The following is a 19,414-nucleotide window of genomic DNA, read 5'->3' as shown; positions in this document are numbered from 1 at the left end:
TCAAATAAACCCTGGTGTGTGTGTGTGTGTGTGTGTGTGTGTGTGTATGTTGGGGAATTTAGACTGTAAGCTCCTATGGGGCAGGGACTGATCTGAGTAAGTTATCTGTACAGTACTGCGGAATTAGTGGCGCTATATAAATAGTTGATGATGATGTATAAACAGTGGTGATAGATATCCTTATCTTTCACACTTTCTGTCATCAGTAGTCATAAAGTATAACACTATATTCTCATTGCAGTAACTATTTTACCTCACCCATGCCAGAGAGTGACAAAGCTCATTTACTTTACCTTTGTTCACATACAATACTTACAGCTTCTCTGCTTCACTCTTTTCTTCTTCCATGAAATTGATCAGTCAGACATCACACTGATCACAAAACTCACTGCACAACCTCTATACCTGACTGCACCCCAGCCCTTACCCCGTGCATTGAACTCTCACAGAACAAGCTAACAAGACACAGCTCTGTTAAAGGCTGACAAGAGGACACAGGTGTTCTGTGCTTGTGGGCTCGGTACAGGAATGCCCTTGATACTACGCACAAAGGCAAAAATTAGATTTTACAATTAAATACATGGGGTGGAGACTGTGCAGTAAACGGGAGCTTTCCTTGTTTATTAGGTGACCACACAGCCTATTTAGCCCTGTAGAACAATTTGATTTTTACACCTACTCTTCAGATGTAGTAGAGATCAGCTATGAGCATATGCACATAGACTATGCTCTGTGCTTCTATGTTGCTGGTTCATGAATGACCACTCTTGGGGCACAGTTGGTGTTACAATAGGTAGACTATGTACAGTATTGCTATGTATTATTATGTGGACACTTCATCACTGGATTTTGTGCCTATTTCAGAGGGTGCCACCGCAAGTGAGCACAAAGCTTTGATGTCGGAGTTGAAGATTCTCATCCACATTGGAAACCATCTCAACGTAGTCAACTTACTGGGGGCTTGTACAAAACCCAATGGTGAGTGTTTTTACATAGCCATGTGACTGTGTGATTGGCGGGCAGCATAGGTGATAGAAACATTTACTTCTAATATTAGTGTGCATCCTAATACCACATTTTATTTTTATATACTAACGCAGCTGTAAATATGTCTGTAAATTATATGTAGGGATCAATAAAATAAATAAAATCATTATCTATAAGAAGCTATTTCATAACAAACCCAATACCACTTGCAAGATCTCCCCTTGTTGTGTTGTAACATCTAGCCCTGTGAGCTAACATTCTCGTGCTTCACACTTTTATTAAAGAATGTCACTCTTGCTTGTGTTTTCTAATACAAATAAATATCTGCTTCTCAGCCTGTGCCACCAATAGGCACAGGGCTTCTATGCCTAACAGTAATGCCGTCCTATCAGAGGCACACCTACATATCCTTCTCCAAGAAATAGCATGTTACCTTAAATCATTATTTTTGACACTTTAAATATGTTTTAAACACCTCAATGGGTAGAATAATCAAATCTAAAAAGGTAAAATGGAGGTGTGGCCCATAACAACCAATCAGATTCTATTACTTTCCAGAATGTACTAGATAAATGATAGCTAGAGTCTGATTGGTTGCTATGGGCAACACCTCAGTGCTTTCTTTTTAGAAGGTTTGATTAAGACTGTTTTGTGTCTAACTTTTGTACATTATTTTAGCAACCCAGTTGCAATACTTACAGCGTATCTGTCATCTACACACAGTGTAGGCAGACATTTTGTTGGATGAGCCAATGTCTACATGAAAACATCTTATGAATTCCCTAGCTCCAAGAGACATCACTAAGAGTAGTAGGCTAAATATTAGGGATGCTCACATGTGTTTTGGTTTTGTATTTTTTTTAAAGGAAAAAAAAATCCTAAAATATGCTGAAATCACATAATTTTGTTCTTTTTTTTGTATCTACATTATTATTATTAACCTCAATAACACTAATTTCAAGTCATTTGCAGGCAATTTAGACCACCTCACAGGTCACAATATTATTTTCATACACTTTCAAGCAAATACTGCAGCGACCTGGCTGGATGCTAAGCGACAGAGCAATGACACAAACACACGGCAGCTCATAGCACTTCTAGGACACATTGGCACACAGCAGTGGCAGAAAAGATAAAGGGGTTCCGCCCTCCCTCCCACCCTCTGTGATGTTGGATCTTTAAAAGGAATTCAAAACTTGTGAGATCCGAGATCCGACGAAGTCACAATGACGTTTTGCCTCGTTTTCCATTCCGAGGGTGCACAACAGTCCCGAGCCGGCTCTGCTAGGTACTCGGATCCCCTAAGTTCGGGTGTGTTCGGTTCTCGAGGAACCAAGCCTGAGCATCTCTACTAAATATTGGTTCAACCCAAAACGTTTGCCTTCATTGTTTGCAGGCAACAGACACACATTCACTAACCTCCTACCTAGTGCAATATAACTGCAGTGTATTCAGATTTTTACTGTTAATACATCTTAAGTGTTTAAATATAATAATTATACTTGCTTACACTCCCGGAATGTCTGGGAGAGTTGCTAATTTCATGGAGTCCTCCCAAACTGGCTGCAGAGTAGGCTACCCTCCCAGATCCCACTTCACTTTCTTCTGAAGTGGACGGGCCTTAATGACGGCATTTGATGCAAATCTCCATGCTCCCCTCCCCCCGCACTTGCCCTTTGTATCTCCCCTCTAAGATCTTCCAGAGGGGAGGGCCAAAAAGTAGGCAAGTATGGAGGTAATAATATATCTAGATTGGTTAGAGAATGATGTGTCTGTTATCTGATACACCTCCATATACTGTACAGTGCGTCTGCACTTTTCCTTCTTGCATAGTATGCCTTAAAATTAGAGCATGACCTTAGCAGAGAGCGTAGCACCCATTGCCTCAGAATGACGGACGGCCTTGTTGTCTTTGTGCCAAATCCAATTTGCTGTCAGATTTATAATGTGTTCACAAAAGCTGCATTCTGGGAATTCCTCAGATAACGCAGATGAAATACAGCATTGAGCATTATCAGACACATATCAGTGTGTTTGATTTGTGAGGCTATGAATTGAATTATAACTTGTTTTACTACTGGGCTATCAATGTTTTTACAATATAAGTTTTGTTCAGTTACACAGATGTTATATAGTTTAATGAAAATAGTGCATAATTGAATATTAATAATTAGTGAATTGGTGCCTAAAACAAATTTTTACACAACAAAAAAATGCAAATGGCTGCCAATCTGTTGCTACATAGTAGAGATGCTCAGGCTCGGTTCCCCCGAGAACCGAACACACCCAAACTTTGCAGATCCGAGTACCGAGCCGGTTTGGTACTTTCAGTCGCCCTCGGAATTGAAAGCGAAGCAAAACGTCATCGTTGCGTCGTCGGATCTCGGATCTTGCAAGCTTTGGATTCTATAAGTACCGCCCTGCACGGCGATCCAGCGCAATTTCACAGAGGGACACAGAAGTGGTAGCACAGTTTTTGGCAGTCTCTAGTGCAGTTGGGCAGTGTCAAAGGTAGAAAAGAAAGAGGAGGGGTAGCAGTGTTCTTCAATGTCTCCAGTGACATTCAGGAGAGCCCCATTGCTCCATTGCTAATTGTCATTGCTGAGATACAAATAATAGGTCTGGCAGGCTTGGTCTTCTAAATCTGCAGTCACATTGTACTGTGTTATATAGGTAAAACACAAAGAGGAGAGCTCCATTGCTCCACTGCTAATTGTCATTGCTGAAATAGAAATAATAGGTCTGGCAGGCTTGGTCTTCTAAATCTGCAATCACATTGTACTGTGTTTTCAAATGGATTCACAGCAGTACACAGAAGACCAGGAGCACCAAGCAGTTGCTGGCACCAGTCATGATAATAGTAATCCCTCTACGTCATCTGGTAAAGCCTATGGAAAAGTGCATAGACTTTTTAAGTCAGGGAAACGAAAATGTAAAAAAACACCTTTTACCTTGGTCAAGGAAAAAAGTCTTGTAATCCAGGCAAAGTTATCTGCAGAAAAAAATATAATTGCCAACATGCCATTCTACACACGCAGTGGCAAGGAAAGAATGAGGCCTTCCCCTTTCTCTATGAGTGCTTGCTCTGCAACTGTCACTGAGGCATCTTCCTGTAAGGTCAGTCATGACCAAGCAAGACCATGTAATTCGGAATCCAAAGTGGTGTCCAAATACTTTTACGTGTAAAAGCCGAGCTGGAAGAAAACAGTAAGCCATTAGAGGAAAATGTATGTTCTGATTCAGAAATCACACAAATCCCTGAGGAGAGTCTATCCACGAGTGCTATGTGTAAGCCTGACCTGTATAATAGTTTACCGATAGAGAAGGCCCATTTCTGCAGATGTGTGCATGAACAGCCCAAGTGTAGCCGGTGATACACAAATTGAGGATGCCACTTTGGAATTGCAACAGGATGAGTGGGATATTTGTGTAGCTGACAAGGGCGCTAATGAGGATGTTGATGAGGATGATGTTGTTTGTGTAACTCCTGCACACACAACAAGCAATCCATCATCAGCTAGGTCCCTTCTCTCACCTACATCCCGACTGCTGCAATCTACACCCACAACACTGTCCTCATCAATATTCTCAGTAGAGATCGGAGTTAGTCCTGCATCCAAGTTGCTAAGGCTAGATGACTCCTCCACTATCCTGGATTCCTCAGAAGAATTCTAGAACGTTAGTCCCACTACTGCTGCTGATGCTGCTGCTGCTGCTGGGGGTGAATCTTGATCCCAGAAGCAGACCAAGAAGAAGACTACTAGTAGTTTACAACAATTGACTGTTAAACAATCCTTTGCAAGAGGAAGCAAGTATGAAAGCTGTCACCCATTCGCAAAGCAGATCACAGACGCCATGGCGACTATGCTAGTATTAGATCTGCATCCAATATCCACTAATAATGCAGCTGGTTTTAGTCAATTACTTGAGGTCTTGTGTCCCTGTTACCAAATTCCATCACAACACCAGGGTTGTCATTGCAACATGGCTTATCCCGCTTGGACTCTCCTCAGAATATGTAATTTCTGATAACGCCACCAATATTGTGAGAGCATTACGGCTGGGTGAAATCTACAATTGCTCACACAATAAACTTGGTGGTGCAGAGCTTTTTAAAAAATGACAAGGACGTGCAGGAGATGCTGTCTGTGGCCCATAAAATATCTGGACATTTCCGGCATTCGTCAACAGCGTGTAGGAGATTGCAACAGCTACAAGAGCAATTTAATTTGCCCTGTCACCAACTGAAGCAAGAGATGGTGACAAGGTGGAATACCACCCTGTATATGCTTCTGCGTATGGAGGAATTGCGAAAAGCCACCCATGCTTGCTCCACAAGCCATGACATTGGGAAAGGGGGGGGGGTGTATTTTACTCAAGCGCAGTGGAGAATACTTTCCGTGTTGTGCAAGGTGCTGAAACCATTTGAAGTTGTGACGTGTGAAGTGAGTTCAGACACTGCTAGCTTGAGTCAAGTGATTCTCTTAATTAGACTTTTGGAAAAGCAGCTTGAGAAACTGAAGGAGGAGATTAAACAAAGCAATTACGCTAAGTATGTCGGACTTGTAGATCAAGTACTTTATTTGGTTCGCCAGGATCCAAGAGTTATCAAAATCTTGAAATCGGATCACTACATTTTGGCAACTGCGCTTGATCCTCGGTTTAAGAGCTATGTCTTCTCTTTGCTTCCAACTGACCCAGATCTGAAGAGATGCAAGGAGCTCCTGTTGAGCAAGATGACAGCTCAAGTGTTACGTGGCAGGACGGCGTCTCCTCCTCCAGTTTCTCACTCAACTGCTGCTAGCAAAAACTTAGCTTTCCAAAGATACCCAGGGATGATGCAGATGACTCAGCACAACATTTTGACATCTGGGGGTAAATGTATCAAGCTGAGAGTTTTCCGGCGGGTTTGAAAAGCCAATCAGATTCTAGCTATCATTTATTTAGTGCATTCTACAAAATGATAGCTAGAATCTGATTGGTTGCTATAGGCAACATCTCCACTTTTCAAACCCGCCGGAAAACTCTCAGCTTGATACATTTACCCCCTGGTCTGGTCTAAAAGAATTGACCAAAAAATGTGAAACCTCTGCCGTAACTCCACCTGATCCTACTATCAACATCCAAAGGATGGTGGAGGATTATTTTCACAACAGCATAGAAATAAACACATCAGACAGTCCCTTCACATACTGGGAGGAAAATAAGGAAATTTGGAGACCCATGTACCAAGTCACTTGGCACTGTCTAAGCTGCCCACCCTCCAGTGTGTACTTGGAAAAAGTTTTCAGCACAGCCAGGATCCTTGTCAACGATCGGCGTAGGAGACTACTTCCTCAAAATGTGGAAAAGATGATGTTCATTAACAGCACTGTTAACTTAGGTGCCTTAAGCCCATTGTTAGCTTGTTTTGTGGGGGCCCAAACAAACCAAGCACATCAGCCTCAAAAGTGGCACTCCTTGTCGCTGAAGTAATTGGTTTGTTAAAATGTGCATGTCCTTTTTAAAATCCAAAATAAGGGTGGGTGGGAGGGCCCAAGGACAATTCCATCTTGCACCACCTTTCCTTTCAGCTACCGCTGTGTGCCAATGTTACCTACCTACATGTGCTATAGACTGTTGTGTGCTTTACAAAAATCTTAGACACCCATTGATGATGCAGATGGATCAGCACAACATTTTGACATCTGGTCTTGTCTACTGTAATAGAATTAACCAGAATAAATGGCACCTCAGCTTTAACTCCACCTGATCCTACTATCAACTATCAACATCCAAAGAATGGTGGAGGATTATTTTAATTTTTTTGAACGATATAAAGACAACACTTTTATTAGCAAAGAACAACATTTCTTGCAGATGTAATGTAAGCATGGATGTCTAAATAGACATCTATATGTATTACCTTCCACTTTGCTGCTGTTTCATCAGTATTGCACAAACTATTTGTAATCTACACTTTATGTCAAAGGTACCTAACTATATTACAATTTTTTGTGAATTGGGGCTGATTCGAAGCTCAGTGATGAACTTGCTTTTTGTTGTGAATTACAATGGCTCTTTTTAGTGCATTGTAAGGCACCCTGGATTGGTCTGGGTCTGATAAAAGCACCCATCCGGGGGGGGGGGGGGGGGGTCAGCGCTCATCGCCATGTATTAGCTATAGAATTACCACAGTTATCCAAGGAACGGGTGGAGCGATCAAGTGAACCATAACTGATTTCATGATCCAAGGACAATTCCATCTTGCACCACTTTTCTTTTCTGTCACTGCTGTGTGCCAATGTTTCCTAGATGTGCTATGAACTGCCGTGTGTTTGTGTCATTGCTCTGTCGCTTGGCATCCAGCCAGGTCGCTGCAGTATTTGTTTGAAAGTGTATGAAAATAATATTGTGACCTGTGAGGTGGTCAAATTTGATTGCAAATGACTTGAAATTAGAGCAAAAATATGTGATTTTAGCAAAAAAATAGGAATTTTAGAAAACAATTGGGAACCAAAACCAAAACATGCAAGGGTGGTTTTGCCAAAACAAAAACCAAAACACAAAGTTAATCCAGATCCAAACCCAAAACCAAAACCAGTTTACGGGCGTCAGTGAGCATCTCTAGTACATAGCAACTTTTATTTGTAAAATATACTTGGTACTGATCTGGTGCAAAACTTAAAAAAAATGCCCTAATTTACAAAAGAGGGCAGAAAATACTGTGTTTCCATTATAATAAATAAATGAAATCAAAATGAAAATAAGGGGTATATTTACTAAACTGCCGGCTTGAAAAAGCGGAGATGTTGCCTATAGCAACCAATCAGATTCTTGCTCAGCAGACCTGCCCCCGATTTCAAAGGCACAAGTATTTTGAGATACATGCCCTGATGAGTATGCAAAGCCTTATTATGTGCATATAATGCTAAGCGTAGGTTGTGTTCAGAATAAGTACCTTGTGGGCTCCAGGTGTTCAGTGAAAGCAGCATCTAATTTGATTGGCTGAAGCTCTCTCTAATCAGGTGTTGCCTTCATGACACGCCTCCAGGATGGGCACATTTGAAATAACCGCCCCAGCTTGGCTTCCACACACAAGCTCTCCCACTCCCGTTCCCCTGTTCAGCAGTGTCTGTGGGCACGTGGCCCCTTCCACTCTGGGAAATATAAGTTAGTATAAGTTTATAGAAATTATTTAAAAATCCAAATAACCCCAGTGTATAAATTCATGTGTATGGTTATTTATTTGTTTATTTATTTTGTTTATTTAATACAAATATAATTTTAGCTCACTAGTTGCATATAGCTAAATAACATTTTATGTTATATTAAAATGCTTTAGAACCAGATATATGGTGTAAGTTTTGAGTCACCATAAAGGTATTGCGAGACAGAAAAAGACCATTCCATTTTTTTAAATACTTTGGAGCAAACCTCTTGCATTGCTGATGGGATGAGTATTATATTTGGTACATACTTGGCATGTTAGTCATCACTGACTATTGAGATGAAGCATTTAAGCTGAAAGAATCAGCAGATAAAGAGAGGCAGCTGCGTTTGATAACTCACCTATAACTCAATCATTGTTCTCAGTGTATCATGAAAAATATAACTGTTCCTCAGGGAATGTGTCTTAGTTTTTGTCTATGATATTATGTTGTGGAACTGATTGAGTTATGACTACAGGCAGTCGGCATGATATGAAGTTTAAAATTATTTGTGGCACAAAAAGATAAATGCAATAAATGGACCTCATCTTTATTGAAACTTGTAAATATTTCTGCATTGCAATCTCTATACATGTATATGCACATACATAGGTACACGGGAACCAAGACTACTGTAGTGTACAACATATTTTTGTATTCTTCAAGTTGTATACAAAACAGGGTGGTAAGCTCCACTTATAAATGAGATCCCTGAGTGCTTGTGGTCTCTAATAATATTACATAGCACACACGCACCCATTCACACATCATATGCAGTATTGTTAAGTTACATATACTAGACAACTCTCACGGAATGTCCAGGAGATTCCCGAAATCTGGGTAGGTCGCCCGGGAGACCAGGCAATTCACCTGAATCCTGCCCACTTCCCTGTGAACTGGGCAGGATGGGAGGATGGGAACCTTAATGACGAGAGTTGCGGTGAATTGCGTCATTTTGGCCCCAATAAAATATTGATTTTGGCGCGGAGACGAGGCCAAATTCACGCGTTTGGCAGTGCCCCGACCCCTTTCACCCTTTCACCACACCCCCTATCCTGGACCACTCGGGGCTCAATCATTCAAATCAAAGTCATCAAGGGGTATACTTACTAAAGTGCGGGTTTGACAAAGTAGAGATGTTGCCTATGGCAACCAATCAGATTTTAGCTGATTGGTTGCTATAGGCAACATCTCCACTTTTTCAAACCTGCACTTTAGTTAATCTAGCCCCAAGTCTGGTTAAGTATCATCCCAATTTTAATAAAGCACTCAGAGGAAATCACTGACTCATTTTAACTTCACCAGTATAGTAAAAGTTACGTCCAGTTGAGATCTTGGGTTGGACCTTTGAATTCTACAGGTGAGATAGGATATGAAGTGTGAGTAATGTCACCATTGGTTATACTGTTCCGTTAAGAGCATGTTCTTTTTGTAAATATATATATAGGGGTATGCAATTTACTTGTGTGCCTGGGTAAAGTGATGTCTGGGAAATTTTAACTACTAATATGGGTAGAATGGGTAAAGAACATAAACATGGTGATACATCTCTAGCCAACAAAGCACAGAGTCCTTAGAGGAGCCAATCAGTGGGCTTTGAGTCCTCTTCTGTCCTCTTTCTCTTACATATTTCACTGATGACCTGGAAAAGTTTCTGAATAACCGGAAATCTCTCCCTATTCACCTCTGATAAAGGTCACTGTGAGAACAACATGAATGCTATCATTTCAGGCTTTTAAATCACTGATAATTACGGTTTGCTGAGTTCTACATTTATTTTACTCAATGTTTTAACGATAACTCACTTGATTGTTATTTTAGGACCCCTGATGGTTATTGTGGAATTCTGCAAATACGGCAATCTCTCTAATTATCTGAGGACCAAGCGAGATGGATTCATTCCTTACCGGGTACAGAGTCCTCCTTGTCTCCTGTCACTCTTGTCATCCATCATACTTGTTCAGTGTCTATTCTCATTCATCTGCCCGCTCTAGACTTTGCTCCTGAACAAACTCTAACATCTGCCTTTCGTTAAGGAAATGGGAAATAAGCTACTAGCTGGCATGGGAAGTGTAATTAAAGACTTAGGATGATTGCTTCCACTTCCCCAATTATGTAGACTGTATAATGGTGCCACACATCAGTTCTACAGCTCTGTAATTTGTCACAGGTAACAGCGAGGTGATGCATGACCTGTAGACTCGCTATAGAGCGGCACCATCAGATACATTATTTACCAGTAGCAATAAATATAACATGACGAGATATATAAATCTGGGGCCTCATTCATTAAGGATCTTAAATTAAGAAGTTTCTTATTTAAGTCTCCTGGACAAAACCATGTTACAATGCAAGGGGTGCAAGTTAGTTTTCTGTTTTGCACATAAATTAAATACTGACTGTTTTTTCATGTAGCACAGGTTGATATTTGTGTGCTACATGAAAAAACAGACAGTATTTAACTTATGTGCAACATAGAAAACTAATTTGCACCCCTTACATTGTAACATGGTTTTGTCCAGGAGACTACTTACTCAATTTTTTTTACTTAACTTTCCTTAATGAATCAGACCCTCAGTCATAATTAACAGTGACGTTATATAATGTATTGATGCTGGTAGTAAAAGAAGTGAGGATTATTAGATGCAGAATTACTGTTACTATCTTGCGCTTTCCAAAATAATTTATTCTTACATATGAAAAAAATTTGAGAGACATTAAAAAGATTGGCTCAAAATTACAAATAATGTAAGGTATGGCTTGAAATGAATTGATAATATGTAAGTGTAGCAGTGTGGTCAGTATACTGTTGCTGTCTACTGCATAGGCAAACCAAGGGGGGGAGGGGGGGTTCCAAGTGCCTGGAAACCCCCCTCCAAGCCTGGGGCACTGTATAATTGAGGTGGCTGGACCCTGCCTCCGCTTCACACGGCTCTGCTTGAAAGGGAGAGCTGCGTGCACCTAACAGTAGTGCACACAGCATTGCCCATGTATATTATGGGGATAGGAAGAGTTGGAGAGCAGCCAAGCACTGTCTAATATTATAGCCACGCCCCCATGCATGCTGGTCACGCCCACTGGTGGCGTGGTGTGGAAACCCCCCTCTACAAATCCTGCCTTTGCCCCTGTACTGATAAACCTTTTCTTCTATGAACTCTGTCACAGCTGTATTAATAACTAGTGTATGATGCTTACAGGAGAGATCTCCACGATCTCGCAGCCAGGTGCGTTCAATGGTGGAGGTGGTGATAGCGGACAGGATGAGCAGAGAAGAAGTTAACGAAGGAGTGGTCTTCGGCAGGATTTTGATGACCAATAAGAGCCACAAAGCCACAGAGTGTAAGGATTGACACTAATTACTTGTAAAGTCAGAGTAATTAATTCTATGTCGCAAATTCTGTACAGTACAAAGAAGAAAATTCTTGGCAATTGAGATAAGGGTGTGAGAATAGGTGTCCCTCATGCCAGGCCTGAATTATAAACTGAAATATATTTTATAACTGCGAAAGCCCTATGAGTTAGATAAGGTAGGGATGTCAATGAAAATGGCTGACCTAGAAAGCATATTATTGAAGATCCCCTGATAGTATAAGCCACATCCCTCTCTCTATCGCTAAAACCATATTCACCAATCAAGGTTAGCAAGCATTTTAAATATTCAGCTATGTGGTACATTGGTTCTGTACTACAGTAGTGTCATGCCGTGTCTGCTGGGGTTAGTGATTGATAGTGATGTAGTGTAGAAGTGTAGTGTAGAAGTGTAGTGTAGAAGTGTAGTGGTTAGCACTTCTGCCTTACAGCACTGGGGTTATGAGTTCAATTCCTGAACATGGGCTTATCTGTGCGGAGTTTATATGTTCTCCCCGTGTTTGCCTGGGTTTCCTCCGGGTGCTCCGGTTTCCTCCCACACTCCAAAAACATACTGGTAGGTTAATTGGCTGCTAACAAATTGACCCTAGTCTGTGTCTGTCTGTGTGTGTGTTAGGGAATTTAGACTGTAAGCCCCAATTGGGCGGGGACTGATGTGAGTGAGTTCTCTGTACAGCGCTGCGGAATTGGTGGCGCTATATAAATAAATGGTGATGATGATGATGATGGTGATGAATGTCACATCAGAAACTGTTGTCTTAATCATTTTCAATTTCCTGTACAATTTGTCCTCCATGCAGTGAAAGACTTGTGGCAGAGTCCTCTTACCATGGAAGATCTGATTTGCTACAGTTTCCAGGTGGCTCGCGGAATGGAGTTCCTGTCATCTAGAAAGGTAAAATTTACCAATATAGTGTCTTGTGAATGGTTTGCCATCGTTTTACCATTGTCTACTTCTTTCTCCCAGAATGCAATGTATACACATATGTAAAACACCTGGAAAAGAATATGATAGCAGGTGTTGTCAAGCTCAATAGTCAGCTTTTATTTGGTTGGTAACACCCTTTGTGATAGGTGATGTCACAGCTGTTTACCTATCCAGTTGGGTGCCGCTATCAGCCTACTTGTGAGTTCTCTGGTTAAGGGTGCCTAAAGTATTCAAAGCTCAGGTGCCTGCATCATGTGTAAGGTAGAGGTCCCAGAAGTGGGACAAGCAACATTTTAAATTATCATTATTTATTTATTTATAAGGCGCCACAGATTCCGTAGCGCCGGATACTGAAGCAAGTAACAGATAGATGAGGTTATACATGTCAGCAGCACAGATGAGTGTGAGCTATGTTATAGGGACTCACACAGAGTGCAGCAAAAGACGTGACAGTATGAACGAGGGAGTCGGACAGCGGACAGACGTGGGACAATAGGTAGAGAGGACCCTACCCGTGAGAGCTTACATTCTACATGTACACATACATCAGAGATCAATATGGACAAGTTATATATGCCAATGATTATATGCTCAGTGCAGCTGCTTCTCCAGTCTATCCATCCCAGCCCTGGAACAGGTATCCATGACACGTAATAAAGCCGCCAGCAGGATGGTCTTCACAAAGGCATATTAGCCACATGTAATACTTTTTCTTTCCCTAGCGCACAACAGGTTGAAATGAGTTGCTGGGTAAACAATGTGTGTTCTAGTAGAGTATAACAATGAAAGAGCTCTACTGCAAATACACATTGTAATGTAACTCTCCTTCCCCACAACTAGCTTAATAACAGGAATAGTGTGTCCATAACCTCTGCCATTAGATAGCCCCCAGTGACTGACCTGGACAAGCTTGAAATTCAGGTGCACTATCACAGGAAAGCAGTACGGGGTAGGAGCACATGGATTTGTAACTTCTTCTGCCCCCACTGGTAGATCAATCATAGGCGAATATCTCACAAGTGGTAGTTATCCTGGAAACCGGGCACTGTGGTTGTGTCATGTGCCAGCATCAAAGCCGGAATAACATATCGGTCTTTCTGGCTATAGCCCAGGGGCCTTGGGCAGCCAGGGACCTTAACAAAGATTTTTACTCAATGCCAGCGATCGTGTCCCATTCATCATTCAGGTTAGGCAGGGGCAGTAAATATATATATATATATATATATATATATATATATATATATATATAGGTTTGGATTTATATATTCTTGGGATATTGGAATCTAAATCTTTATATTGGTCTGAACCAGTATTCATGACAATGCAGCTTCTAAAAGGGAAAGGTAGAGGTGTTGCCCATAGCAACCGATCAGACCCTAGCTGTGATTTATCTAATAGATTCTGGGAATTGACAGCTAGAATCTAATTGGTTGCCACGGGCAACAACTTCACTTTTCCTTTTTAGAAGGTTTGCTTATCTACCCCTAGGACACAGGGACATCAGTGAGATTCAAAGTCCTACTTGTCTGTGCACTTTAAATGCATTCAACATTATGACATATTAGCATTAGTCAGTTTTTTGGTGGAGTTGAATATCTATTGTTTTCACAGACTTAGTGCAATTTCCTACATTAAGAAAAAATAAATAAAATAACGTGTCCACTTTCATGAGATTTCACTATCACCACTGCATGTTCGGCAAAGTCATTCACCCAAGATAACCTCTACAGGTTGTTTTGAGATAATTTTATTGTTAGCCAGTTGAAAGGGAAGTCCATACAGTTTATCAAACTAATATACGTATTCAGTATGTCTGGGCCTATAGTGCTTTGGCTTTCCAAGTCCTTAGATGAACTCTGTATTCATTTTACAGCAGGGGATCTGGGGAAACATTTGACTAGCATGGTGCATTTATTTTAGTGATGATATCTGTGGAAATCTCTTTCTTGAGTTACATAATAGAAGCAAAAGATCATATTATCCGAAAGTCTAGTACTCCTTAAAATAAGTTGTTTCATATTGTGTCCATCCAGAAAGCAACAGGGACATCTTGTGGCCAAATTAAAATACACATTTTTGGGCTGAGTCATTAAGGAGAGCATAGCATAAAAAGGAGTAACTGTGCACCTGGGCAAAACCATGTTGCATTGAAAGGGGAGGTAAACTTAAAATGTGGGGACAGATTTATAGTTGGGATAGGGCAAATCCTATCGCAACTTTAAATTTGAGTGCAAAAATAAAGCTATCAAGTGTTTGTGTGCTACATGAAAAAAGCAGACAATATTTTCCTTATGTGCAAAATAATAAACTAATTTACACCCCTTGCATTGTAACATGGTTTGTCCTGAAACAAACTTACTCCTTTTTTTTTTTGCTTTGCCCCTCTTAGTGACTTAGGCCCTTTGTGCGCTCATGCCCTATGTTAAACTGATATTTGTTTTTGCTGATTTTTAGTTCCCAATAATTTTATTATGTTTTTCCAGCTCCATCACACACACACACACACACACAAAACAAACTCCTATGAAAGGAAAACTTGCTCAGTTTACCTCAATGTAGCGACACCAATGCTCATGGATTAATTTCTGAAACAGTTTAATAAGCAGTTACCAATCATTGTCCTCTTATACTATGAGGGAACCTTCGTTCTATTTATCAGAGCTGGTGATACAAAATATTTTGCATTGCTGCTTATTTTTGACGGGGCAGCTGTGTTATACTCAGCTCCTCGGCAATGCTGGCCCGCAGCGGTACGGCTTTTCACCAGGCTATCATTTGCAAATGCTGGCAATAGGTTTCACCAACCGGGGCTTTAGTAAATAGGGGATGTCCTAAATCGGGTAAACACTCTCTTTTTTACCGAGAAAGGGCTTTTCTTCCTTTCGTAAATAGGCTCCTATATGTTTTAACAATGGAGAAAGTACTTTACAATAAGGGCAGTCATTCTGTGTAATTCATAAACACGGCGGACTACCATAGCCATTTCAGTAGATCATATTTAAAATAAACTGTTCTTTTTGTTATTATCAAGTGGAACATATGTTCATTTCTATTACGTGGAGCATATATTGGGTTATAATATAAGAAGTAATGTTGGATAAAGCGAGGCCAGTCCCCAGAGTAATTGCTACTGCTAATAATGGGCAGCACGGTGGCTCAGTGGTTAGCACTTCTGCCTCACAGCGCTGGGGTCATGAGTTCGATTCCCAACCGTGGCCTTATCTGTGAGGAGTTTGTTTGTTCTCCCCGTGTTTGCGTGGGTTTTCCCCAGGTGCTCCGGTTTCCTCCCACATTCCAAAAACATACTTGTAGGTTAATTGGCTGCTATCAAATTGACCCTAGTGTCTGTCTGTGTGTGTGTGTGTATGTGTTAGGGAATTTAGAGTGTAAGCTCCAATAGGGCAGGGACTGATGTGAATGAGTTCTCTGTACAGCGCTGCGGAATTAGTAGCGCTATATAAATAGGTGATGATGATAGTGTATTGCTATTTTGGAGCCAAAAGAGAATGTTTTACTTAGGACAGCACAGAGAAAGCATTTCACCTGGGCACTTATTACATGCTCTTAAAAAATATGGTTCTAATTGTAACTCTCACTTTAACAGTTTCTGCCCAAGTTTTATTCATGTTTTTAATGCAATTGATAATAATATGATTTGCAAATCTTTGCTGTTAATGTTTATGTTTTCCTTGTTTTTGAAATACGGTATTTAAACTTTGCAAGTGACGAGGGCTTGCTGCTTGTCACAGTTTGCTGTAATAAATGAGTACTTTAAGTTAAGTAATTGAGGAATGGTAACTTGTGAGTACTACAGTTCTGATTAGTTAAATGACTTTATATAAGGGTCAGTCAAGTCCTGATTCAGCCAAATACAAGGGTTAAAAACAACATTCATCTTTTTATTTCTTTATATATCATCAATGTGGATTTATATAACTTTTTGATATTAATGTCTGTATCTTGTCTACATTGTTTTGTATGTTTTATTTTATTTTATAAATACAATAAATAAAAAAACAAGTTAAAAAAAACAACATTCATAAGTGCTGTATTTCATACATAAGGCAACAGAAAGATAATGGCAATAATTACCAAGACTGTGTCCTGCAGAAATATGTTAATCATAATTTCTGTACTAAAATAAACGTTTTTCTTACAGTGCATTCACAGAGACTTGGCTGCCAGGAACATCCTTTTGTCTGAGAACAATGTTGTAAAAATCTGTGACTTTGGTCTGGCAAGAGATATTTACAAAGATCCTGATTACGTCAGGAAAGGAAGTGTAAGTCTTACAAGTACAATGAGCACTTCAGAAATATTTAAGAGAAAAAACACCTTATAGACAATAATCACAGTCATACCAGGAAATATAATAAGTATTTTTGTGAGTTGGATCGAAGCACAACACAATAAATTAAGTTTATGGAAAAAAAAATATGTTTTTTCACTTACATGCTAAGATGTGAGTGAAAAAAGTGATACATATAATTTTGTTACTAATAATATCCTTTATTTTGATACATGATATTAATCTGATTGGAATTGATGGGATCATTATCAAGCATGTTGATAAATGTAGTCAGACGGTGTCACAAATAACCATTTATAATGTGTGTGCAATAACAGGTCCGGGCACCCCAAATTCCCAGATCTTGTTCAATATGTCCACTTACGGGCTTGGTATAGTCACACAATGATCTGTCAGCGAGATCACAAAAGAAAATGAACATCGCAGAATAAAGTATGTAAATATTATAATATAATCATATATAAATACAAATATAATACCTGGTAATGGTCAAATACAACAAGAGAACCGGTGCCATTAAAAATGTATAAAGAGTTTATTAAATTATACCTAACTAAATTTAAAAGAATTGACCTGTCAGCAGGATCAGCCTATTTCTGGCCAGCATTAGCCCCCACAATTTTTGCCCTCTCGATCTCCCCTCCGGGATCTCCTGAAGGGGGGGGTCCAAAAAGTAGTCAAGTATGGTGTAGAAGTATATACATACACTGCGTCATTTAGAGTTAGGACCAATCCCAGCTTAAAAATTCAATGCCATTTTATACATTAGCAAAACCATGTTGTACTTCAGGGGGTCAAATTTAAATATGGCAGGAAGATTTTGAGTTGGGGACAGAAGAACATCCCAACTTAACGTTAAATAAAAGTGTTAAAATAGAGCTGACCAGTAATTGTGCGCTACATGCGAAAGCAGCCAGTATTTTTTTTCCCTGCGTGCAAAGTCGTCTGTGTGTTGAGAATGAACAATCAGAATTAAGCAATTTAACTGCATCTGCTCACTATATGAAGGGGTGTAGTACGAGTTACCGATAATGTAAACACCGACAGTGTCTACACCTACATAATTATTACCATAGTGAAGACAGCGACATGTAAAAAAAAACTACTTACCTGTAAACAGACACACTGGAAATCCGATGTGAGGAGAGGACGTAACTTTTGAGCGCGACTTGCATTTATTTATTTTTTAAGTGTCAACGCATGAACACAATTAATTATGGTAATATTTGTATTCTTAACCCTTAACCCCTAACCCTAACCCCTAACCCTAACCCCTAACCCTAACCCCTAACCCTTAACCCCTAACCCTAACCCCTAACGTAAAGGTAATACTTACATGGGTCGGTGCGTTGCCGCTTTAAAATCCGAAATGTCCAAGTCGCGCTTGCAAGTGACGTAATTTGGAAGAGTTGCCCCCTCTCCTTACATCGGATTTCCAGTGTGTCTGTTTACAGAAAGTAGTTATTTTTTACATGTCGCTTTCTTCACTATCGTGTTAATTATGTAGGTGTGAACACTGTTGGTGTTTACATCACCGTTAATACAATTACCACCATTATAAAGATTACAAAATTTTGATTATTCTGTGTGTTTTCATATTAGTCAATTAACTTTTTTGTCTGCGAAAAACTCTTCTCGCTAGAAGTGAGGATTGTATGTTGAGCTCCCAACATATATGTTTTGGCCAAAATCAGATACTGATGCTAATTCTATTTACCCATTTTAATTCCAACATGTTCAAATAAGATATATACTCGAAGTCAAGAGTAATTATGACTACATCCATCATTCTGCACATCACCAAGTGATTCAGTGCTTAAAACAGTTTTAGTTGAGTCTTTAGAAGCGGGTGAGAGTTGGAGTAATATGTCTCTGCCAAGATTAAAGCAATCGGGTCTATGATTACCTTTAATTACTTGATTGTGGAAATAGATCATAGTTGTACTTCGTAGTCAGCTTACAGCTGTCCAATCTCAGGCTTCCCAGACATACACTCATGCAAGTTTTCAGGATAGAGAAGGAATATGTTACAGATGTATATGTGATTTGGATTACAAACAAAACACTATTCAGAGAGAAAAAGAAAAACTATGACGGTCATTAATCAAAATTTAAAAATGAATTCCTGTGCTGTTTAATCCAATTGGCATTGCATCAAAATTAAAATTAGAGGTCAGTACACATCATTCTTCAAAGCTATTCAACTCCATTGACGTTGACCTGGACTTGTTGGTGACGGGAGATAATGTAACAATTGATGGACGATAACGTAATATTTGCAGTCTTGGTGGAACCAAGTTCACCTCCATTCTGTCCAACCAGGTGTAGAAAAAAGGTTGTGATGATACCAGGTTATTAGGTAGAGACCCAGAGAGAAGTCATCATATCTAGGGGTTCAGGGTCACACAGTCAAAGAGGGACTATTACAAAAGATGAACTTCTAACACCACATTACCAGGCCCCCTCACCTGCAGGCACCCTCCCCCCCCCCCCTGAAATCACCAGTAGTTCCGCCACTGACTGTATTTAGCTACCTATCCATCTTATTTGCCTCCGCCCTGTCCTTTGCTAGTTTACATTTCCTTGAATACAAATAAGCGGTAAGAAATACATTCAACCATCATTCTACCA

General features: G+C 40.0%; 1 protein-coding gene across 2 annotated transcripts in view; it reads left to right on the top strand.

Moving 5' to 3' along the window:
* Positions 1-19,414, top strand: part of FLT4 (fms related receptor tyrosine kinase 4) — a 162,410-nt gene that overhangs the window by 130,012 nt on the left and 12,984 nt on the right. For both annotated transcript variants that reach the window (XM_075210034.1, XM_075210033.1), the window contains exons 19-23: positions 865-978; positions 9,999-10,087; positions 11,375-11,516; positions 12,347-12,441; positions 16,634-16,756. In XM_075210034.1, coding sequence (XP_075066135.1) covers positions 865-978; positions 9,999-10,087; positions 11,375-11,516; positions 12,347-12,441; positions 16,634-16,756 — 563 coding nt within the window. The remainder of the gene's footprint in view (positions 1-864; positions 979-9,998; positions 10,088-11,374; positions 11,517-12,346; positions 12,442-16,633; positions 16,757-19,414) is intronic.

The sequence above is a fragment of the Mixophyes fleayi genome, chromosome 4 (assembly GCF_038048845.1).
Source record: "Mixophyes fleayi isolate aMixFle1 chromosome 4, aMixFle1.hap1, whole genome shotgun sequence".
Taxonomy (NCBI): Eukaryota; Metazoa; Chordata; class Amphibia; order Anura; family Limnodynastidae; genus Mixophyes; species Mixophyes fleayi.
This window is presented reverse-complemented; position numbering and strand designations above follow the sequence as displayed.